General features: G+C 28.3%; 1 protein-coding gene across 1 annotated transcript in view; it reads right to left on the bottom strand.

The window, feature by feature from the left end:
* Positions 1 to 6,495: 6,495 nt before the first annotated feature.
* Positions 6,496 to 25,680, bottom strand: part of mop (tyrosine-protein phosphatase non-receptor type protein myopic) — a 43,641-nt gene continuing 24,456 nt past the window's right edge. Inside the window, exons 15-26 of the mRNA XM_043042291.3 lie at positions 24,570 to 24,721; positions 23,549 to 23,736; positions 20,637 to 22,951; positions 18,309 to 18,494; positions 17,457 to 17,553; positions 17,070 to 17,134; positions 16,083 to 16,211; positions 15,283 to 15,414; positions 14,182 to 14,234; positions 13,995 to 14,099; positions 12,206 to 12,405; positions 6,496 to 7,792 (exon numbers count right to left, since the gene is read on the bottom strand). Coding sequence (XP_042898225.2) covers positions 7,248 to 7,792; positions 12,206 to 12,405; positions 13,995 to 14,099; positions 14,182 to 14,234; positions 15,283 to 15,414; positions 16,083 to 16,211; positions 17,070 to 17,134; positions 17,457 to 17,553; positions 18,309 to 18,494; positions 20,637 to 22,951; positions 23,549 to 23,736; positions 24,570 to 24,721 — 4,167 coding nt within the window. The 3' untranslated portion in view covers positions 6,496 to 7,247. The remainder of the gene's footprint in view (positions 7,793 to 12,205; positions 12,406 to 13,994; positions 14,100 to 14,181; positions 14,235 to 15,282; positions 15,415 to 16,082; positions 16,212 to 17,069; positions 17,135 to 17,456; positions 17,554 to 18,308; positions 18,495 to 20,636; positions 22,952 to 23,548; positions 23,737 to 24,569; positions 24,722 to 25,680) is intronic.

Below are 25,680 nucleotides of genomic sequence, written 5' to 3'. Positions count from 1 at the left end.
AATTCATTACTGTTTATTTATTAATGAAATTTTTCCCCAGCTTAAGATCTTCAAGAAACAAGTCATGAAGTTTACTTAAGATCTTCATGACTTCTTTTCACAAGTCATGAAGTTTACTTAAGATCTCTTAAGTAAACTTCATGACTTGTAAGTACATGATCAACTAGAACAGATGAATCGGTTAGAGGCGCATCGCGCCAAATACCGAGCTTCTACCAACATCCAGCTTATTGAAATTTTTTTAACTACACACTAACATGGAACCTGCAAATTAAAAAAGTAATTAATAAAGCCCAGGCGGCGTTCAGTTATCTCAGGCCAATCCTAAACTCAACATCTCCGTTACCATTAAACCTCAAAAGGACACTTAACCCAATGTGTATAAGACCGATCACAACATAAGCCAACTCAGCCTGGGGTTACATAAAGCAATCACAAATATAAAAAAAACTTGAAGTTACACAAAATAAATTTCTTACGAGCATCACTGGTGGACCTTACGATCTGCCTAATAACGCTATTAAAAATGACATAAAAATTAAGACAGTTAGTGAATATACAAAGAAATTAAGTGCCTCATATTATGGCAAAGCAAAAAGAAAAAAAAAGGCCTCTTCATGCTTTTGCACTCGTTGTCCTTTCAACAGTTAAAAAAAAAATGGACACAACTACTAACATTTTGAAAGATTTTTTTTCTTCCAAACTTACCTTATAATACCCGAAGATCACTGAATGAAGTGGTAACTAATCGATAAGATGAAACAAATTTCACAATTAGAAAGGTGGGTAATTTACAGGTGACAGTAGTGACTGAAAGTCACCTCTCTAGTGGAAAGGGTTAATGAAATCCTCAAAAATGAGATGGTCATTGACGTAAAAGAATACAACCCAATTATTTCATCCCTCAGAACACTTTCAAGTATTACAATCAATTTCCTACCCGTTTATCTTAACTATCATAGATACTCCCAAAGAGGGAAAATTACCTATGGTGATCCAAGACTCAAAAGTATTCCAACTCTAGCATATTAAATTATTTTATCTCCGATTTTTTCCCCCTCCACAATCTCAAATATCACGTTATACCTTATCATTACTAAGATTACAGATACTTTCTTGAGCGGGAAATGACCAAAGGTGATCCCAATCGAAATACCAGCAAGGCTCCCACTTATGCCCAAAATTGTAAAAAGGGGTGGGGTGACTGATATAAAGCAAAATTTCATAATAAAAAAAATATTACAATTAACAACTTTTTCTATCATATTTCTTTTAGTTTACAATTGAAGGGGAATGCAATAAATATTGTCGTTTTAAATACCAATTATTTGAAATGGTCGCAGTTACCACTAAAAAATTAAATAGATTAAATAAATACAAATGAATTAAGTTTATAGAAATTCTTACATTTTTAGGTGTACAAGGGAGCCATAAAGCTACCTGGGCTCAACCATAACTTAATTACTAACTCAATAGAGTCAGTCGCTTCAGATTACCAAGTCTATTGCTTCGGACTGATTTAAGTCAAATCCCAATTCCTAGACTCGATCTTCCAAAAACTAACAACACTATAAAACCTGATGAGAATTACCTCATCAAAGGTGAAAGGAAGAAAAGGAACACACAGTTCAAGAAAAGGAACTGTGAAATCCACAGTGCATAACGATGGCTTTATGGATGGTTAAAACCAGATCATAACATTTACGCAAGCAGGAAACATTACATTTCAGTGAAGGAATGATATTATACACTACAACCAGTATTTATTTGTATATAGTTATACATATCTTAACATCAAATCACAGAATGAAGCTTTGTTTTTATTTTATTTTAAGAAAAAATGGCAACACCTTTCAAGAAGCATTCACATCCATTACTTGCCATATCATTTATCAGATATTAATAACATGTGGAGAAAGAGAAAAACTAACAATCACAGCACAGAAACACACATAAAATATATAATAAATATAATAAAATATCACTGCATAAAATTTTCAATAAACAAGAGATAATTTTCAGCATAAAATTACAATTTCTAGTTGAAATAAAGGTCATAATATGAAGAATTGTTCCAATGTTACACTATTGGTCCCATAAACTATGCAATGCTGTTAAATATTTTTCACACCATTGCAGACTTTTGCTTTTGATAGTAAAAAGAGAACATTTAATGGCAATATAAAGATGTGAAACGAAAACATGTATAGTTATAATACTTCACTATTTTTTCTTCTTCAAATAATAAAATAATTTCAGCAATTGTAAAAAAATAAAAAGATTAACAATAAGATAATTCAGTAAATAAAATAACCCAACTGTTTTAGGTATTTCAGTAAAATTTCACCATAATTCAAGATCATATTTTGTCTATACACTGTGAAAAAAATTAATGTTTTTTTTTTTTAATTTGTTATATCAAATATTGAATTTTACAAGAACTAAACTATCACAAAAGGAAAACATGGAAAAATTCAACTGAGCTACAGTACTTTTAAAAGAAATAAATGTAATAGATTTGTAATGTAAACAGAAAAAAGAGGGGGGGGGGGAGTTTTTTTTTTCACTCACTATTCCCTGGAGCTACTCCCTCATTTCCCTATCAATTTCAAGTTTTCCCGGGTCTGACTATTGTTTTGCGTCCAATTACAAATTCAAGGAAATAAGAGTTTGTCTCTAAATTACAAAAATTACTAAAATAAGGTTGTTTCACTTACAAATTGGAAAAATGTACTATATAATGAGATCAACATATTAAGAAAATTAAATGGATATTTCATAGCAGAATTTATTTCATAGAATTAAATTTAATTTTTAGTTATTTAAAAGTATAGTTGTACATTAATGGAACAATCAATAAACTAAGTATATAGGCATTGTATAAATTTATGAAGTTGTATTAATAAATTTTTAAAAGAATAATGATAATTTGTTAATAAAAATTTTCAATGAAAGCATTTGAATGAAGGTTTGACTAAGTAAATTTAAAATGCATTATTTAAAATCAAAAGTTTTGTAATAATAAATTTCAAAGAAAAAATAAATAAATAAATAAAATTTATACACATCATTGCTTCAAAATGAAATTCAGCAAATTAAATCTAACATTTTATTTAGTAGCCATAAGTAGTTATTCATATTTTAAAAACATCAAACTAACGTTTCTGTGGGTTCACTATTTTATACGTTAAAGAAAATTTAAAACTAAACTTTGTGAAATGCATAAATCTTAGACATCAACATTATAGAAAATAGTCAAAGCTTAACTCATGATGCTAATCTAAGATATATACTGTTTTAAAAATAATTTGCAAATAATAAATATGCATGTTCGTGAAATTTATAAAACTTAAATAAGTTTTGAAGTTCTGGTTTTCCGAGCATATTAATTGTTAGCATCATTTTTCACAAAAGTAAACAATACAACAAAAAGTAAGAGAAAATAAAATCTATGTAAATACTGTTTTATGCAATTAAACACATAAAATTTAGGCACACTTAAATATGTTAATTAAAATAATTAGTAATTAATTATACAGCAACTATTTACAATTGTTTTGACAAATTATCAATACAATATTTATTTTGCTTCAAATTGTTTACTAATTGAATTCATATCACTTAAATATTACTAATACTTCAAAAGAAAATACAGCAGTAGGAGAAAAGGAAGCATAAATATAAATTTTAGTTTTCATAAAATATTTAGTCATAAAATAGATGTAATATTTTTTATTCATATTTTAGTTATTTTGAATAATAAAATCACAAATTTTCAAATCAAATAAAACTTTCAATATAAAACTAAATCGACAAAATTTGGACAGGGAAGTAAAACATAGCCAAAAAATTAATGGTAGTTTTTCTAAGATTGAAAACACTGATGAGGATGTCAAACAGATTTCTGATTTATTTACGTACATAAATAAATAAATGTTTAGTGTTTACTATTAATATAAGGTAGGGAAGTTAGAGAAAATAATATTAACTGAAAAAGCTTTTTAGTTTTTAGAAAGAAAAAAAAGAAACATACATGCACTGTCACTTTTATTCTCCATATCCTTTCCTAATAATAAAAAACTGGTTTTCTTAAATGGAACGAAAGAAATTGTTCATTGTTTTGAATAGAGATGTAGCGAATAATAATTTGGCCAAATACCAAATATGGTATAAAAAAAATCGGACGAACAGCAAAAGTTTTTTTCCAAAAAATAATAAATATTTTTTTATCTAACAATATTTCAATTTTAATATAACATACTTCGAATTGTTGAAAAATGATCAAAACTTAGTTATATTATTAGCATGGGGTAATGGAGGGAAAAAACTATAATAGCCATTAAAAATATTTAAGGTAACTAAAAACCAGACTGACAGCTATAAAAACTTAGTTGTAAAAACGAGAAGAAAAAAATTTTTAAGAAAAAAGTAAGTATAAATGAGAGTTCATTAAAAATGCTCTAAAATAAGCTGAGTGACTATAAAAACACAGATAAAAAGGAAAGTTAATGAAAAACAAAAGAGAAGCAGAAAAAAAAATTATTCTAAGTTCTTAAAATTTAACTCTAATGCTGAAAATCACAGTTTTCTGTGATTCAGTTATCTCTCTAACCATACACAAAAAAATTGAAAATAAATAAAGTCTATTAGAAACGCTCTGATAAAATGCTGTGGTATAATCTAAAAATAATAAAAAATAAAAATTCAATTATTGAAATAAAAAGTATTGAAAAACTATGAAATTGACTTGCCAGAATATAATTTTCTTTTAAAAAAAATCATAAATATAAAACTGAATTAGTATAAAGTAATTTAATTTTAACTCTTCAAATTTCGCTTTTCCATTTATCTTTCAGAACATGAATTTATATATTTTAGAACTTAAGAAATAAGTGTAAAAACTATTTCTAATAACGTATAGCAAAAAATATTATTTTAGATTATTCTTTATAAATCTATTCAAATTCGAAAAGGAAAAAAAAAACTTTGTCAAAAAATATTTTTGCGAAACATAGCTGGCCAACTGAATATTCAGCAGAAGGGCCAAATAAGGAAGAGTGGCTAAATATTCATTACATCCCTAGTTTCGAAGAAAAAATCTTTCCAATTTATTTATCGAATTAAAATTAATGAGAATTACAGCAAAAGAATTTATAATAAAAAAGCAAAATATATATATTTTTTTATTATTTTTTATAAAGTTATCAGTTAGGAAATGAGAATAGCTTTTGATAGAATAAGGTGAGAAAACATTTCAGATATGATTTCCATAGTATATAAACAATTTAGAAAATGGATACATTAAATTCAAGAAGCACATTAAAATATATCTTTCTCGTAAAATAAATAATAAAGGATAGTCGAATAATCTGATTATTCTACTTGTCATTACTTTTCACTTCTTTTTGTTTTACTTTCAAGCTATTTAAAACAAAAAAGTTTTTAAAAAATGTATGAAAGCTGAGAAATTAATTTTAAGTTCACTAAAACCCAGTAATTTTAGAAAGTTAAAAGCAATGTTGTGCTTTAAATAGCGTTAGTCAGTTTAACCTTATTGTATACATCAAAACAATTAAAGTGCTAAAATTTGCTAAGATTATATGTACCAACAAGTTTACATTATAAAAGAGTTAGGTAAATGTTTAGCTCTGTTCTTGAGAAATATTTTTCACATAAAAAATATTCAAAATAAAGGGAAAAAATTCAAATTGAAGTGAACAAAGAACATTAGCAAGTAAAGTGAACAAATAATGAACCATATTTTATTAAAAAACTCAAGAATAGTTACAAAAGCCCAAACTGGAATTAAGTCAGAAAAAATATAATAGTTTAAAACTAGAAAATATTACTGTTAAAATGTTTAGCAATAATATCACATGTACTATATTGAGTTATTGAATAATTTTTAAAAGAAAAAAAAAATTCCAAGATTGATAAGGTATTCCTAACAAGTGATGAAAATATTGAACTCCTTAACTGAGTTATTTAAAAAAAAAAAAAACAATTCTTTTCTGCCCTATAACTAGAGTATGTTATCAAAAAAATTTTCCTTGCTGCTTCATAATTTATGGTTATAATTTGCCTCAAAATTTACAACCATAATTTAAATATAGAGGGGGGAAAAAAAGCCGCTTTTATAAAAATAGCAAAGTGAGGTTTCGATATTCATGGGCACAATATAATTTCTTTGAAGAAGAAACGATATGTATACAAATTTGTGGTGACGAATTGGACATTTTCAAAAGTTTTACCAAGGTTCGAAACCTCACTTTGCAAGTAGCAAAGTGAGGTTTCAATATTTATGGGCACAATATAATTTCTTTGAAGAAGAAACGATATGTATACAAATTTGTGGTGGCGAATTGGACATTTTCAAAAGTTTTACCAAGAATGATAGACTTTATTGTGAGTTTTTGTATAAAGTTATTAAACATAAGAATATTTAGTTTTATAATTGAAAAAAAAATTTTTTCCACACATAAACATTTTCTAAACTTTTAGACAAAGGGCATTACTTTTGAAAAATATATACTTATTTTCAGTTTAAAAACTAAAGGTTTTTATGTTTACAGTGTGTTCTTACATACTTAAAGCAAATCAGTCGCTCATTATAACATTTTCAGAGTCTCCCGATTTGTTACCACACATCATATTACTCATACATTTTAAAGTATTAAGAATTTTTAAAAAACTTCCTTAAAGAGCATTTTTTTTAAATTTTTGGAAAAAAAGGAAAAATATTTTTTTTTAATATTTTACAAATGTACATACCAAAATAATAAATAGGCTTGAAATTTATCATATCAATAATTATTTTATCCACAAAAAATTTTTTAAGGAAAAATAACAATTACTATTTATTCTTTCACAAATTCTTTCAAAAACTATTGAATACATAGCTTTCTTTTAAATCTGAAAATGAATCTAAAAAAGCTCATCAGTTCGTGTTGGTAAAGAAAACAATTGAAACTAAACAGTCTACCGCGATGCAATCTAAACTTACATTTAATTCAGCATAACTATTCGATAATAGGAAATAAGAACGCATCCCAACTATGTTCCAGACATAGAATAAATACAAATAATGAAAGTATTTTACAATCTTAACTTCACAAATATAGATTTGTAATACAAAGTGTATCAAAATATTTACATCCACTCTCACGATATCGCTCATTCCGCAGCAAATTGAATACTTTACAGTAAGACACTTTTTGGATAGTTAAATAGAACCTAATTGAATATTATTATTTTTTCAATGACCACAGAGGATCTAACTGGCTCAGTGGATCAGCGCTATCGGAGCTTGAAGTGGACAAGCTCCCCTTCGAGCTCGCAAAGTTTTCCTTCGTTATTTTTCTTTTACCGGGTGAGCCTGCACTATCCAGTGTGAAATTCGATGGATCTAATAAGCTGGTAATAGACGGAAGAGTCTTGAGTTCTTCTGTTTTATTCGATGAGTTTGCATCGCCATTTTCATTGTGTTCCACCTCGGGTGGGTCTGGTAGGGTGTTACACAAAGCGACATCTACAGTGGGAGGAATAGGAGCGCCATCACCATTTCCTTCCACTTCGTTGTTTGAAATCGGTGCTGATGAGGTCTCATCAGCTGCTGAATCTTTAGAATCGTTTTCATCAGCTGAAACTGTCATATTTTCAATACCAGATTGCAGTTTAGCAAGGCCTCCACCTCCGAGAATGAAATCTTCTGACGGGTGGCGTACGTGTGATGTGGTGTTACCACTCGCAGGTAATTTATTGTCGAAAGAAGCTCTGCTCGTTAATATCCCTCCTGAAAATAAAAATACATTAATTAACAAAAATTATAACAATTGTTTTGTCAGTTTTCTTCCATGCATGTAAAATTTGGACTCATAATGCAGACATTCAGTGTACCCTGAATATTTTTGAAAGAAACTCCTCAGATCCCTCTTGGCCTAGATCTATTTGCAAACTAGATGCAATTTTGAGTTATATAGGCTCTATAAGCACCCACAGATAAATACAGGTCATCTGGAGCAATAGAATAAGATAATTTTGCCATGTCTGGAAGACCTCGGAAAGCAGAGGGAGGAACAAATTAAAACTTTGAAAAAGGTGAGAAAGATGATTAATTTATCAGAAAATGTGACTAAAAGGTTACTCATTCTTATTTTTTAAAGTTCTAATAAGAAGCTATTCCTTTTTCTATTGTCATTTGACTGCAAATTGATGTTGTAAAACAGTAATTTTAATATTTCGTTATTTTGCTCGCTTGACAGTGTTTTCATTACAGAAAAAAAATGGGAGAGAATTTCTCACCCTTTCTCAAAAACAGGGTGAGATTTCAAAAAGTTAAAAAAACACGAATAGACTTGGAAAAAAATCATTTCTTTAATTATAATAAATTTTTAACATTTTCTAATTGAATATTTTTGCTGCATCATCATATGGAAAATGTTCTATATCAGCTATTATATTTATTTGGCTGAAAAATATCTGTATTTGTTTCGTTTTGACCGTTTCTACAGGCATTTGTTTCATTTTCATTTGTCCGTTACGGAGTAGAAGATGTCGCCTTAACAAGGTATTTGTCCATCTTACATTCATGCACAAAAAATGTAAACGTCTTACATGAAGAAACCTTACCTACGGTGAACACATGGTTGCAGAGAAATGTGTTCTGAAAGGGGTTCCGTGATTTGGGGGGGGGGGTTCTGCTGTTCTTACCGAATCTGAACAATACTGGTAAATAGGGAAGCTAGATAACAAGGACCAATGTTCAAAATAATGAAAGATCAAGGAAGAAAAGTGAAACGGATTTTATTCAAAATGGCAAAAGACGAATTTTTTTCAAAAATTCGTGCATTTTGAAATTGATTAATAAAGTACGCGAACTTCTCGCATTAATAATTTTTTATTGCGAGAAAAGAAAAAAATATGTGAGATTCTCGCGCTGTAGTGAAAACACTGCTTGAGTATCTCCCTTATCCCCTCTATACTATCATGTTATAATTATTTTCGATGAATGAGTAGATAGCCCTTCGGGCTAGGAACTCAACAAAACTAAGCTTTAATCGGTTGAAATTCTTCTTTGAGGTTCAAATTCATTTGAACTTCACGGGCAGGTACTCCGTATCACCCCATATCTAGTCTAGTCTAGTCGAAACATTCTCCAACTTAAGATCAGTAAACTTCATGACTTCAAAATCATACTACTGTTGAATTCACAATTCATTAGCTAGAGTATAGGATAGTTCTAAAGAATTTGCTGGTGGAAGAGTCCTTACAAAATGGGGTGTGGCTTAAGAGTGTACTGATCCTGAATTTTTGAAACTTATTTGGTAAAGAGTTAATGCTGGGTAAGTAAATATGTTATTGATGCATAGCATAAGTATTGTACCCTGGCATCTCTGAAAAAGTTCTAACAAAATCATTTGAGAAAGAGTAAGAAATAGCCCAAACATTTCGTACAGAAAGACCCCATTTCCTTCTTTCTTAATCTCTTATGCTTTCAAAATATTATAGTTTGATCGCTTATTTAGTTTTAAGTAAAATAACAAATCTTATTTCCTCGAGTAGAAAATAATTAAAAAAATTTTTTTGGAAGAGGCTAGTTTCATGAATCTAATTCGATACGTACAAATTATTTTTCCTTTCAAATAATATTTTTAGTATCAGCATCCAACAATCTTTGATAAAAAATTTTTTTCGCATATTGTGAAATTAAAAAAATATAATTTTTTATAGAAATAATTTTAATCAAACCATTGGATAAACCAATAATCTAACAATCTATGAAAGCAGCTAGTTTTCAAGTTTTTGAACTCTTATCTGTCCCCCTGTTTCTAGTTCTTATAATGTTTTAGAAGTAGCACAATAATAGTTATTTTTTACGTTTTTCCTAAACATACTCATAACGTTTATTTTTTAAATTTGCTTTCTAGTAAATAGCTCTTTTTTTCAATTAGAACCTATTACTAAAATTAAGCATTTTTGGCAATAACAATGTTACGATTTTTGATTTTTTTTTTTAACCATTTCTCTTAATCATCATAGCATACCATTTTTAAATTGCCTTGGGTTTTAGAATATATATTTTTTTTATTTCAATTTGTGCCTTTTGTCAAGTTCTTATTCCAAGAGTAATCAATTTGCTTCAGTTTAAAAAGTTATAGAATCAGCAAGTGAATAAAAGGATATTTTAGCTAATAATATTAATGTTTGACATAAAATCTATTACAGCGCAACACACATGTTAATAAGCGATTTTTTAATATATATATACATACTAACTTACTTTTCATTTTAAGATTCTTCACAAGTATAATAAATAGTAAAATAAATAAATATTTTTAATTTCAAAACTATTTTATTTAAATGATAAAATCTTATAACTTTCTAGGACAATTTAATTAAGCACAATAGCAATTATGTTTGATTGAGATTTTAAATCCCAGTAAAGATTTTTAAATAATTTTAAAGTTTTTTCTGTTAATTATTTTAAAGAAAAAAAAAGTTATTTACTAAATGATTTCCTAATTCGCTATTTAAAAATTTAGATTTTACTAAATCTCTTAAGTTAGCAGATTCTGATTTTGCTAAAGCTGAAACTATTGGCATAATTATAGGGTGATAAGGGGTTTGAGTTAATTCAATATAGACAAATTTTAATTGATGATAAACTAGTTATAGCCCAAAATACCTTATTTGGTTGTATAATTTTTTGTAAAATGTCTCATTCTCATAGTTTCTATTTTAATTTATGTATTCATAATTTTTTAAAGCGATTTTGGAATCTGAAGAGTTTTGTGAGACTCACTTTCAAGAAAATTATGTTATTAATTCTAATGGTCGTTATGTTGTTAAATCACTATTTATCAAATCTACAGATTCATTAGGTGAATCTAAACCTCCAGCAGTTAATAAGAATATTAAATATGGGAAGAAAATTTCTCAGGGATTCAAAATTTGAAATTCAAAGAAAGAAATTTATGAGTGAATATTTGAAATTAGGTTATATGGTTGAAGAAAAGAATGAGGATCTGTCTCCAGGCAATTCTAAATCATTTTATTTGCCTAATCACGGAGTCCTCAACAGCACAACTTCAAAATTTAAAGCAGTGTTTGATGCCTTTCATCTACTCAAGTTTCATTAAATTCTTTAATTGGCACTGGTTGTGTTAAGCAGAGAGATTTGTTTTCTATTTTTCTTATTTTCAGAATTCATGAAATTTTGATTTCTTCTGATAATGAGAAAATGTATGGACAAATATTATACATTTGATGTATAGACATATTTAATTTACAGTGATAATGCCATAAATTTTGTAAGCGCAAAACATAAACTGTATGAAATAAGTAAAATTGTTATTAAGGTAAATAACAAGGAAAATTTCCTTCTTTTTTTTTTAAAGAAAAATTCGATTGAGTGGCATATGATTCCTCCCATTTTAGTGGTAGTCTGTGATATTTCATTTGTGCCGAGTTATAAGTAAATTCTTCAACATTTGAGGAATTTACTGTGTTAACTTAAATTGAATCAGTTTTAAATTGGAGGCATCTCAGTCCAGTTTAGTGACAATGATATAAATAATTTAGATGTATTAATTCCTCATTTCTTATAAAAGGAAAAAGATAACATTTCCCCATGAAAAATCAGACAATTCAGACTATATGATTTATCATACACGCCGGGAACTCATTAAAAAATAGGTTTGAGAAATGTTGGCATACTGAATATTTATATTCACTTCAGCAGCGAAGACAACCTTCTTTTTCTGTAGGTAACTAAGTACTGTTGAAAGAAGACAATCTTTTACCTGCTACTCGACCTGTAGGCAAAATTGTTTAAGATGTTACAGTAAAAACTGCAAAAGGCTTTTTCAAACAATTAATAGTTAAATTAGTTGAGTTACTTGTGAATCAAGAAGGAATTCTTGATTGGGAAGCAGAGTGCTCAATGGGTGCACCATAATTTCTACATTTATAATTATTTTGAAGCTACATTTCATTTTCTGTACTTCTTCTTAGACATTTGTGATGTGAGGTTGTCAAATTTGATTTCACGTTTTAAATAAAATTATATTTGTTGAACTGTTTTGAGTGATTTGTTCAAATCATATGCATGTACACAAAAATTAAAATGGCGCACAAGCCGGATTCTTAAAATAAGCAAATAATATTACTTATACGCAAAAAAAAAATCATAATGATAATGTCATACTTTTCATGAGCAGATCTTGAGCAAAATAAAGAACAGTGTCATAACAGAATTTAAGATGCTCTTTATCAGGTATAAGGAACTTCCTCTGTTGGCTAGCCATAGTCACAACTTGAGCAACGTCTCTTGGGCCATGACCCCCACTCATTTCATTGACTAGAGCAGTAATTATGCAAAAACAGCCGCTGCGACTCACACCAGAGCTAAATAAAATTAAAAGTTAAAGTTAGAAAGCATCTTTCTTTTCTTCCTATTTTATATAAACAGATATGTTTAATATACATGAATGCTGTTTAGTGAAAATTTGTTTCTCTCGGCATATGTATATAAACAATATACCTTGCAGTCAATGACAAAAATTTAGATAGATTCACAAAAACTACTAAATTTAAAGAAATATAAAATGATATGTATAATAATCAATATAGAGTTGAAGACACATGGTAGTGAGTTATGCCTTTCAGCTATAGATGATTATCAATCCTTAATAGACTAATTTACTCAGGGTGCGTAGCCAGATTTTTCAACAAAAAACGAACAATTTTTAAGTACTTTTCAAGCATCAAAAGATATTTTTAATCGTATTCCAACAAAAAAAAATCATAATTAGGATCTGTGCAGTAATAAAAAAATTTTTTTCTATCATTTAAAGATCTTAATTTATAAGCATAAAACCAATAAAATTCAAAACTATTTTCAAAGACATTACATTATCATGCATTTTTTGTAATGTAGAACGACAATCAATACAGCAACGAATAAATCTCTTTTTTAAAAGATAGAAAATTAAGCACTTTTTACAAACACTGAATAGAAAAAAAGCACCTAAAAGCAAAAGAGCTTTTAAAACACATAAATCAAAAATAAGTACCTTCACTTTTTAAAAAGGCTACGAACCCATTTACTTTATACAATTTTGCATTGCCACACCAGTCCTACTAGTAAAATCATCAAGATTGATAAGAAGCAGGTTTTACTCGCCCCTTATATTAATTTTATTCATGGTAGCAAAATTTTCAGAGTCACAATCTTCATAAATTCAATTTTGTCAGCAACTTCAATGGAATCAGACAAGAGATTATTATTGTAAAAGAAGACTAAATCAAAAATTTAATAGCAAAGAAAATTTTTATAAAAAATTCGTATTGGCCAAAATTTTTAATAATTTATTTTGAATGTTATTTAATAATAGTTTCAAAAGTTCCTATGCAGTCCTAAATAGCTTGCTACTAAATAACCATATGGTTACAGGCTGTAGAGGGACTGAATAGGAATTTTAAAAATTTCAGTGAGAAAAAATTTCAAATTTTAGGAAAACATCAATCTCTTTTTGCTAGTTTGCAATTATCTAAGTACCAGATTTTAAAATTTTTGAGGCAGCTCAGAAATTCTTAATTTCTGGAACCTACTTCTTTTTATTTTCTCTTTAATTTGAGATTAAAAGTAGCTAGAACTGTGTTCATATGCAGAGCCCACTACCACGCTGCAGGGTTTCTGCTAACAGGATGTTATAAATGCAAAAATTGTTTATTTTAGATACATTTACAAATTGCTTTGTTTTATTTTTGCAAGAGAGTGAAAATTTACGACGCTTTTTAACGAATAATGAGCATTTTACGACGTTAACGATGAGCATACTGCATACAGTCTTAAACCAAACAAAACAGCCATTATCTACCATAGAAATGTGTTAAATATAAAAATTATAATAAAAATACAACTCAATTTATTAAAAATAAGTTACTTTAGTGAAACTAAGAGAAATTAAAAAGAGTAAATTATTTCAAAATACCTGCAATGGACAACAACGGGCCTCATGAGATTTCTCTGCTGTTTCTGATAACTTAAAACATCTGATATAAATTGCAAAAGTGCAACAGGTGACTTAGGAATACCACTAAAATCAGAAAAGCACCAATAAACATTACACTCAAAAAATATTTCTCAAATAACATTAAAACAGTTATGAGCCATCATACCTAACAGGCCACTCTGTAAATTGAAGATGAACAACAACTCTAGATGTACGATTCTGTAAAATATATTTATATTTAAATTTGTGAATGTTTATCACTTTATACTTACTTTTTAATAACATAATCATTGTAAAAACAAATATTTGAGAAACAGATTTATAAGTGTTAAGTAATAAGGTAAGTTTTTTACATCATAATTAAGAACTTAGTAATAATAATTGTGCAACCAACTGAAGTAATCAAATATTTTCAGATTATTTTTCCGATGTAAGTTGTAAGTAAATGCAATGAAACCCTCAATTCAGCAAAACAAGTTATTATTTTAAACCAAAAAACCCTCAATACCCAGCACCTTTTTTTCAATTCTGACAATAGGACAAAACCTTGTTTAGTTACTCTCCAATTACATCTCTACTTGGTTTCAAAAAATATTTTGGCCACCAATTTTCCTTTAAAAAAAAAATTTTTTTTTTTAAACATTTGAAAATGCTTTCATGTCTTAAAGAATCTTTTTTTTAAATTAAATTTTATTTCTAACCATTATAATATAATAATTTCACGCTTGTAAAGTTGTGTTCAAGTGTTAGTTAACAAAACATTCAAACAAATACTAACAAAATTAGATTTTATTAATTATAAAAAAAAGGAAAAGTAAGAGAACATTGGTAAAGAGAAAAGCTAGTTTCAATGTAAAACAAGCTTATTTGTATGGAATTTTATTATTATTATTATTATAGTTTTTGTGATAAATTCCTTTATTTCAAATTTTCTAAAAGAAAAAATAATAAGCTTTCTATTTTAAATAATCTTACTGATATTTTTAACAGTATATCTTAATCAAATACTTAAATTGTATAATAAATGTTAATATTTTGTGCAAACTATGCTATAAAATATTATTTTGCATGCTATGTTCTAAAACTCGTCTTTTTATTTATTACACAGTATATTATAATGAAACATAAATTTAAAGATAATATCTATTTAATAAAATTGAGTTACAAGATTTGTTTTAAAATTATTCAATAAATAATTTAAACCTACTAAATAAAATTAACACAAGGTGCAATTATAACAGTTTTTAAAGACTATTACTTTCCGTACCTTTATGTGAGTGATATTAACCATCCGTTCCACAAAGCCATGTTTTTCTTTGCAACTATTAAGAGAAGTTTCAAATATTCCACAATTCAGAGTTTGACCTCTTTCTTTTGGAAAATAAACATGATTTTTCAGCTAGGAAAAAAAAAACCATCATCAATTTTCAATTAATACCAAAAATATCTTTGATAACTCAATTCTGAAAACATTCAGTAAAATTTGATACAAAGTATATAATGAATAAGTCTATGCATCTAATCAAAAAATAAATTCAATTTACAAAAGCCAAATTGAAACACTAAAGGTAAGTAAACATATAAGAAATTACAACATTAAATCAAATTGGAAAAGAGCCTAAAGCAGCTAAAATCAAATTTGCTTTATATAATTTAGAAATAGAAACATGTAAAATCTTAAAAAAATGAAAATAAAAATGTGTGTTTGCAAGACAGCACTTTATCAGGGGACACTGCCTGCAAACACACAGGAGCCTTTCTGTTGTCAGTGGAATTAACCAGAACTGTATGAGACTTGATTTTTAAAAAAAATTTAAACCATAGCACAAAAATTATAAAATTATGTAATAACTTTAGAATAATAAATAAAATTAAGTTTCAAAGCAAGAAACAATAATAAAAAAAGATTCCAAAATTATTCACTTTTAGAAATGCTCTACTCTACAAAGAGTACATATTCAAATCATAACTTTAAACTTTAGAAGTTAATCTCGAAAAAAAAACTCACATAACGAAAAACAATGAACATTAAAAAAATTTTAGCCTATCAAGAAAATATAAAAATACCTCATTATCAGAAAGGAGGCAGATCATTGTTTCAACTTGTTGTTCCCATATCATCAACCAGAAATCACTATATGTGGATGGCAATGGGGTTTGTGTTATTACAAATACAGGACTTCCAGAGCTAACATCCTAAAATACAATATTCATTCAAGTACATTAAATTAAGAACACAAATAGACTAAAAATACTTGAATGTAAATGAATATAGAATTTATTAAAAATTCTGATGATTACTAATCTAGCTATTTAGGAAAATATTGTAAAATTATATTTTATAAGCAAAGTAGGAGTCCTCGAATTTTGTATAGTATCGGGGGGGGGGATCAATTAAAACAAAATCACACAACTAAATTAAATAAGTTTATAATTGAATATAGGTAACAGTTTTTGTCCTATGATCGATATAATTTTTTTAAATTATAAAAATACTTGAACAAATAAGAATAAAAATACTTGAATCTAAATGAATATAGAATTCATTAAAAATTCTGATGATTACTAATCTAGCTATTTAGGAAAATACTATAAAATTATATTTTATAAGCAAAGTAGGAGTCCCCGAATTTTGTATAGTATCAGGAGGGGAGAAATCAATTAAAACGAAATAACACAGCTATATTAAATAAGTTTATAATTGAATATAGATAACAGATTTGTTCTATGATCGATATAATTTTTCAAATCATCAATAAAAAAACAAGATGAATAATAATAATATTAAAATACCTACACCTTAAAATTTAATTTAGAAAACTAATAAAAAATTATTTCTTTCGCTTATTATTATTTACGTATAAGGACGAATTTCTTACAAATGAAAATGGCTTACAAAACAATAATTGACATTATACATATAACAATTACTGTAAAAATCATCTGGTCAGCCAAAAGGCATATTATTTCTAACATAACATCAAAATAACTTACAGCAACCATAATGATTACCAATATGTACTATTTCATTCAGAAATAATATTAAAAACAAACCTTAAAATAAGAAGCATTAATGTAGTCATCTTTTGCAGATGTTAACTTCACTCTGTTGCTGTCATCTAAATTAAATAAAAAAACAGTTGAGGAAATAAGTCTATTCATAACAAAACAAAAAAAGAAAATAATATAAAAAGAAATAAGAATTATATCATGTTATCTAGTTTTTTAGTTTAAGTTTACAAAATATTTCAGTTTTCTTTCTAATAATTGTAAAAATTAGATCTTACAAGTATTTTAGTTGTTTTAAAATTAATAATTAGGTACACAATCAAGTTACCTCTTGTCATTTGAGATACAAAGAAAAAAACGGAATTTACTGTGCTCAGTTATTAGAATAGTTTGTCTACTTAATCATGGGGAAAAAATAAAAAAATATCTTACATGGCATAACATCTGGATATCTATTTTTTAATGGATAGCATCTAGCAACACTTATAGACATCTTCCTAGATTCTTTATCTTGCGCATCTATTAATTCCTGGAAAAAAAAGAACAAATATATTTAGAGAAATGTAAACTAAATAATAATAGTAGAAATAAAATAGAAGAAATGAAAGTCTTTGTCTACTTTTACAAAATATCTTTCAAAACTATAATTCCTAACAGCTTTTTTATTTTAAGCCCAAATATATTATTTAGTTTACTTTTACTGAAATTATATACCTTATTTTTTATTGTAAGTTCTTTGTGTTAAGTGAAATTAAGATCTATCTGATCTAACAAAACCAATTTTTGTGTCTATTGTTTATATAATCATTTTTATTTCGTTATAAATTACTCATTTTTTAGGAAATGATTGATGAAAATAAAATCTAAATAATCTAAAGTGGTTTAATTACTACAATTGGATCTCCTAAAGCACAGAGTGCTAAGCACTCCAAAACAGCTAAAGTCTCTGCAGAAAAATTCATGCTGGGTGTAAACTATTTACATTCCACTTCCTTAAGCAATTTATATCAAAGCTGCAATGAAAAGTTCATATACTATAAACGATTTTTGTATGATTGTGTAGGCATTTATAAATAGTTTGATTATGAAACTAATTACGGGTAACTTTTTTTGCAAATTTAGTTTACAAAACAAAATTTGTCAAAAAAAGGACAGATATAATTTAACTAGTGAGAGTTGTTTGTTTATTTTAAAAGTGATAATCACAGTACATTAACAAATCAAAAGTCATTGCCAAACATTAGACATAATTCTGTTTCCGGGCTTGGATCAAAACATACATACCTTCCACTTTTGATCCAGGGGGGTAGTGCCGTTTAAAGATTTTCTCATCAACCCTTCCACAAATTTTTCATACTTTTCAACTTCAGATACGAATTTTGAACGAACTGAAGGGTCCTCTAAAGGATCTTTTGCTAAGTGGACAGTGTCTTTTTCCTTGAGCTGAGAGAGTTCTTTGAGGTCAAGCACCTGGAATAAAAAACAATACAGAATGTTAACTATTAACTTAACATTGCCTAGGGAGAAAATAATTAAAAATTTCAAACACAGATTTTAAATAAGAAAACTAACATATACACGAAACCTGTGTAAATTGTCCACTTGTGAGGTAACAATTTGTTGATCCACTTAGACAATTTATCAACATAAAGATGACTAGATATTTTAGCCCATTTAGTAATTGATGAAAGCAACTTAGAAAAGTGATAAACATACATACAGAAGTGGTCAACTTGAGAAATTTCACTGTAAACTTTTATCTGATAAAAATTTTGTGTGTATACTGTGTATGTTTCTTTTCTTTTTTAAATTGACAAATTTTTGGAACAATTATAAAAATATGATTCTTTTAATAGAAAATACTATAAAAGAAATCAATCTGAATTTGTAAATACATAACAGCATAATAAAGAATTAAGCTTAGTTATAATAATGACATATGTGATTCGATATTGTTGTTTAAAGGCTACTTTTATTTCGTGACTAATGAAAAAAAATTCTTAGTGACATCTACTTTTTTATAATAGTAAATAATTCTTTACTCTTACAAATAAATAGAATGTTCAACCTAAATAATAATAAACAGTTATATTATTAATAATTATATCTGAAGTTAGAATTAAAAAAACAAGCTCAAAAAAACTTTAGAAATTTAAATTTCTAAATAATTTTTGATAAAACTAAAATCTTTTTACAGGCTGTAGATTAAGAATAACAGAGTTTAATACTTTTTAATGGCCTAAAGTGGGAGTACTGAAAAATGAAAGAAACTTTGTAACCAACATTAGATATTAATTACGTCTGCAAATTTGATCTTGATCTGTTTTCATTTTCGCCAAGTCTGGACAGATAAGTCTGGTTCAAGTAAGTTAACATGATAATTCTAAGCAAAAATTTTGCAAACACTATTTAGAATCTCTTATTATCAAAGCAACTTTTTGCATCTCTCAAATGAGTACCATTTTTTTTGCCGTTTCCACATTGGTTTAAAAATATTAATTTATATACGATATTTTTATGACTGGCGATTGTGAAATCTCACATTTAAGTAATACATTTTGGATTCATACATAGTAATACATTTTTGATAGTGAAAAATTGGTGCTTTTGTGGCCATTTCACTTAAATTCATGTTATATTTTAGATTCCTTTTTTGTCATTTATTATTATTATTGACAAGATTTTTAAAATCTCGGTTATTTTAATAATATTAATTATTAACAAAATTTCGAAATGTCAGAATTTCCAACATTTTAAAACAGATTTGTAGAATGCATGAATTCATCACAATAATAATTTTTTTTTCAACAAAAATTAATAGCCTTGAATATTATAGCTTCCTTAAGAACAAGATCCCTTCATGTGAAATACAATGCCCCTTTCTGAGAATATAGAGACCTATTCAGTTTCTTAGGATGTCCCATTAAGGTTTAGAATGAACACAAAATCGTCATGTGGTAAACATAATTTCAATGGAGTGAAAATTTAAGTTCTCTTTTACTGGATTAGTCCTTATACAAAGTTATGATTAAAACTTCATGGGACAAAAAGAGCAAATTTTAACAGCTGTACAGTATTTTGCAGATCTGTGCTGCACTATACCAAAATAATGTCCCTTGTTCATTGTGTAATATAATAGTTATTTTCAAAACCGCATCAAAATAAAGCAAGAATTAAGTTATGAAAAAAATTAAGAATCTTGTATTTTAATAAATGCGCCAAATTTAGTGGACAATTTAAATTTTCGATACAAGGAAATATATATAGACATATGGTAATACCGAACAGTGTAATTTGAACTTTCATATGAGTATAAATATTTAATATTACCCTGCCAGTAATAATTTTCTTACAATATGATATAGTACTGTTTACATTGTGAATGTGTCACAAAATGAATAATGATAACTCTTTAAAAAAATTTAGCATAAACCCTGGTTTTGCTACTAGCATTTTTAGCATTAGCAAACTTTTTTACCGATTTTAAAAAGTGAAATGATGTTATTACATTAAACAAAACAATTAAGCAAATAATAAATAAATAAAAAATCAAGGTAATTAATGCACTACTATAAAATATATATTATGAAGCATAAAGGAATCATGATTAACCTTTGGTTGCAATACAGGAGGGGAAGTTTGATCAGAATCTGCTACAGATGGCTTGACAGAATCAGTTTCCAGAGGAGGTGTGATGAGATCTCTAATTGCATTTATATGGGAGTTTTCAGGCTGAACTTTCAGAGTAGTTGCACTTTTAGGTTCTTGGGTGACAGTAGGGAGGGTAGGTTGCACAGCAAAACTGGGAGAAAGTCTCTTTTGTTCTGTGGGCATTGAAACATTTTGACTAGGTGGAAAACTAGGTTGGTTTACAGAAACAGCAGAATAATTAACAGGAGTAGATGGATTCATAGGAAGCTGGTAGTTCTGTTGGTTCGTGAAACTCAAGTTTGACACATTTGTTGGATATTGGACATTAGGTAATTGAGAGTTCATAATTTGAGATGGCATGGATCCAGATGATTGGTTTACTGCAGTAGGCGGTGTCATAGATTGAGGTTGGCCGCCAACAGGAGTTGCAGGATAATAGTTTGCTTGGTTAAATGCCACTCCATAAGTGTTAGGTGTTGAATTAGGCATCGCTGCATTGGCATTGTAGACATTGCTATCGTAATTATTAGAATAACTATTAGGATAATTCGGAATTTGTGTATTCCCACCAGTTTGATAAGTTCTAATTCCTGATTGGCTAGATGTGTAAGTGGAAGGATTTGGAGCTTGCACTGCACTTGATAAAGGATATTGGTTACCCGAGTTAAACGTGTTTGTTTTTGTGTCCAAAGAAGCAGTGACATTTCCTTGGTTAAACTGCGTAGTAGGAACTCCTGCTTGATAGTTAGGATTTGGTAACGCCTTTGAATTAATAGACTGATTTTGCTTAGTGTACTCAGAGTATGTAGGGTACTGAGCTGCTTGAACAGAATTTGACCATGATGGTATTTGGGGTTGTCCCATTGACTGGTGTACAGTATTACCAGAGTGTAAAATTGGAGAGGGTTGAGAAGTTTGTAAATTTGTTGCTGCTGAATGTCCTGGCTGGTGTCTAGATAAAGCAGAGGCTCCTACGCCTGTCAGAGGCATGGTATTTGATATGCCTGTTGAAGACATAGCAGGATTGCCAGCTGAAGAAAGTTTAGCACCTTGAGAAATGGCTCCAACAGGATATGCAGTTGGAAGCACATTTCCAGCAACTTGTGATGTACCCAACTGTGAATACTGAGAGTGCCCACTAGAAGCAGCAGTGTATTGAGAAGCTACACCAGATGCAGATGAAAAACCAACTGAATTTGTAGAATAAGAAACGGATGTATTAGCCGCAGATCCACCGGGGAATGATTGCTGTACATAACCTCCAGGTATGGGAGAAGTGGCTGCACTAGGAATCATTCCTGGTACAGAAACAAAATTATTAGACGCTGCTGGATATGGCATTTGACCATTTGCAACAGAAGCACGAGTAGAAGGTTGAGGAGGGTAACTCCCTGATGAAGAAAAATTAGGCATCATTCCTGAATTAGGAATATATCCAGTGTTAACTTGTTGAGCCAAATAAGGACTACTTATACTTGCATTTGAAGAGTAATTTATATTTCGAGGATGGTAGTCATTAGGCACCGAATTTGGACCAGAGGCAGCCCCAGGCTGACCATTGGAAGGAACAGTAGGAGCATATGAGTTATTAATTTGAGATGGTATTGATGGTATAGTAGAAAGCGAAGTGAAACTTTGAGGGGCACCAGGAATACTATTAGGCAACTGATAGTTTACTTTCCTGCTACTATCCCCATTTACAGCACTTGGACCAGGTGCAGATATCCCACCATTATAAACAACATTTTGAGGATTTGATGGCAAAGATGGGGAAGTAATTTGTGAGGTGGCCACAGCAGAGGAATTTGCATACTGATAAGGCATTTGTGAAGAGTTGTAGCTAGCACTAGAAGCATAAGAAGTTGCTCCGGGCAGAGGAGATGGTCGAGAATAAAGAAAATTTCCTACTTCAGTACTGGGAGCTACTGTAGTACACATTACTGGAACTGATGGTTGTTCTGAGCCCACTGGAGTAGGTCTAACGCCAATGGACCTGGGTTCATAGCTGTCCTTAGGAAGAACACACTCTCCAGGCAAAGGCTTGATATTTTGACTGAAATCTGTAGCAGGACCTCCCAAAGTAGCTTGCCGCATAGGTTCTGTGACTACCTGAGTAGGTGGTATTTGAGTTTGATGTGAAACATAAGCATTCAATAAATTAGGAGCAATTTGGGCAGCCCCTCTACCTCCATCTTTCGATAAATATGGTAAATAATCTTTCAACTTAGGAACATGAGTTTCTGCAGGGTAGTGAGGATTCTTCGCAATTCTTGGTCCTAAAAATAAGTGCAAAAATATTTACATTTTTATAATGGTGGACAGTCAGTTAAAAATGCCATTTAGCTTAAAAAACAACTTCGTAAAACTAATCATATTGCAAATTCACAATCCTACTACGGAGTAAAATCTTTCAACAAAAAATAAGCACTTTTAAAGCACTCAAAAAATATTTTTAAGTACTATATACATTAACAAAATACAAAATAATTTTCAAAGATTGTACATGATCATGATAAAATAACTAGTTCCTGACAAAACTCTTTTCCTGATTATATTAGCCATTATAACATGATAAAGAGATTTTTGGTTCAATATCAGAGGGGGGAGGGAATGAAGCCTAGAATTGAGAATATCTTGCAAAATGCACCAGAGTTGCACATGAATAATCTCAGCGAACACAGCTTAGTAGATGCACATGCAGACTTTTTAAAAATGATATGCACCATGTAAAAAGTAAACTCATAAAACTAAGAGTAAAAGCTTTGAAGAACACCCTTAAGTGCAGCACCTTAAACTCTTGTCGCTGGTAATCTTACGAGCAAACATAAAATAAAACAATTGTGTTGAAATTTATTAAATCAAAGGTATCTCACCATTGCGCACTTCTGCTATTTGTGCTCGTTCCTCTTCTTGCACTTTTGTGACACCTCTGATTCTAGTCAAAAGACGATTCACACTTGTTTGCAACTTCTTGTAGAATTCAAGGCCTTTCTTTGCTTTGCAAACAATATCATCATATGCTTCAAATGAATTCACTAGAGCATTTACCATTTCAAATCGCCTGCAAAACAATAAATTGATAGATGGAAAAAATATCAATAAAGGTTTTGAAAATAAAGTATGAATAAATCATACCTTTTTTATTGACATACCAGATAGGTGAATTGAGAAAAAAAAACGCACATGAACAGAAAAGGTTATGTCCTTTTTTTGAACGATTTAAAATTTAAAGGCATTATTCAGAATCATAGATATATATTAAAATTTTAATCTTTATGTATCAAAACCTGATGTTTTGCCCCAAGACTTATGCATAACTGCATTATAACTATAACAAATTAGCACAAACACTTAAATCTAAATTCAATACCTCTTAAACTTAAATATTTTTTTTAAAAAATCTTCATTAAATTAAATGATAAAAAGCATTTTACTGTTGATTAGTGTTATCAATACTAATATAAAACATAAAATATATTTTCGCTCTTTTTTTAAAAAAAAAAAAACTATTATAAAAAATTACAGATAAATTAAATATTAATTTCAAACTATTAGTTGCAACAATTTGAATCAGATGTAATAAAATTAATTTGGGTTATCTAACTTACCTAATTATCAAAAATAATTGCACAGAAAAAAATCTTACGGCAGACTTGCTTACTTTTAAAAAACAGGTTTGCTTTATAAAATATAATTTATAAAAATTCATTTTATAGTTCTTGAGAACAGGTAATTCATTTCTTCAATCATCGAAATCTAACTTTAATTACAATAAAATACAAAAAAGCATATCTAAACAGTAATGCATTCTTTGGATTTGCAAAGCGTTTCATATAAAGAAGAAAAAATTATTAAAAATTAAAAACGTAATGATGTGTTCAAAATATAACTTACTGTTGCTTTATTTCTGTAACAATTTTTCTAGTTTCAGCATATCTGGCATTAGATTCAGTTAGAGCACACAGAATATTGTCTTGAGCCGTTAAATTTTGATCTAGATAGGTAATGACTTCACTGTGTTTCTTTAATTCTTCGGCAAATATTTGCTAGAAAAAATAAAAGTCATTTCAATATTAAAAAAAAAGTTGCATAAAAAAAATTTAAAGTCAGTTCTACTAAGGTCAACAAAGAAACATTTTATTTAATTTTTTTTAAATAATTACACTTTTTTCTTTCATATAAAGCTAAAAGTAATTAATTAAAAATAACAACAAGTGTCATCCACTACAAGTCTTAAAAAATGTATTTGAACTTGAGTGAATGTATTTAAAATACTTTAATACTTAAAATACTTTAAAATACTTTATGTATTTGAAATACTTTAATAATGATTGAAATATTGAACAAGATATATAAATATAGGGGAGAGTCGGGTAGCCCCGCTCACTTAAGGAGTAGTGCTTATATTTCTGTATAATAATGAGTAATAATCAATATTTTTGCATGCTTCTATTGTTTTATCATCTAATTAAATAATGCGAAAAGAATAAACCAAAAAAAAAAATAGTTTAACTGAAAAAAATAGAAATTTAAAAAAACATGTTTTTTAGCTCTTTTTAAAATGTGTCGGGTAGCCCCGCCCAGTTACAAAAATTATGTTTTTTTTACTGTTTCTTCAGGTGTAAATGAAAATGACCAATGTATTGACAATAGGTAAACCTCGTGTATCATTTTTATCACAAAATTATTTTATTTATTACATATTTATATACTTTTAGTGAATTCTATCATTTAATAACAACAATATTTATAGTTAAAAATGCATATAACATTCAAATTTGAAGCAATAAAATAATAATCTTTGCAACCGTACATTTATCGACGAAATAAAATTGGTTGTTGATACCCGTGTTTAGTTAGTTTCATTTTCGTTAAAAAATACAATCACTTCATATAAAATCTCATTTAATTTAAGACTTAATCTATGGCTAAACAAAAATTGATTTAGGGGAGAGTCGGATAGCCCCGCCCACTTAAGGAGTATTGCTTATATTTCAGTATAATA

This window comes from Parasteatoda tepidariorum, chromosome 9 (genome assembly GCF_982258835.1).
Source record: "Parasteatoda tepidariorum strain Cologne lab strain chromosome 9, Ptep-v5.0, whole genome shotgun sequence".
NCBI classification, from domain to species: Eukaryota; Metazoa; Arthropoda; class Arachnida; order Araneae; family Theridiidae; genus Parasteatoda; species Parasteatoda tepidariorum.
This window is presented reverse-complemented; position numbering and strand designations above follow the sequence as displayed.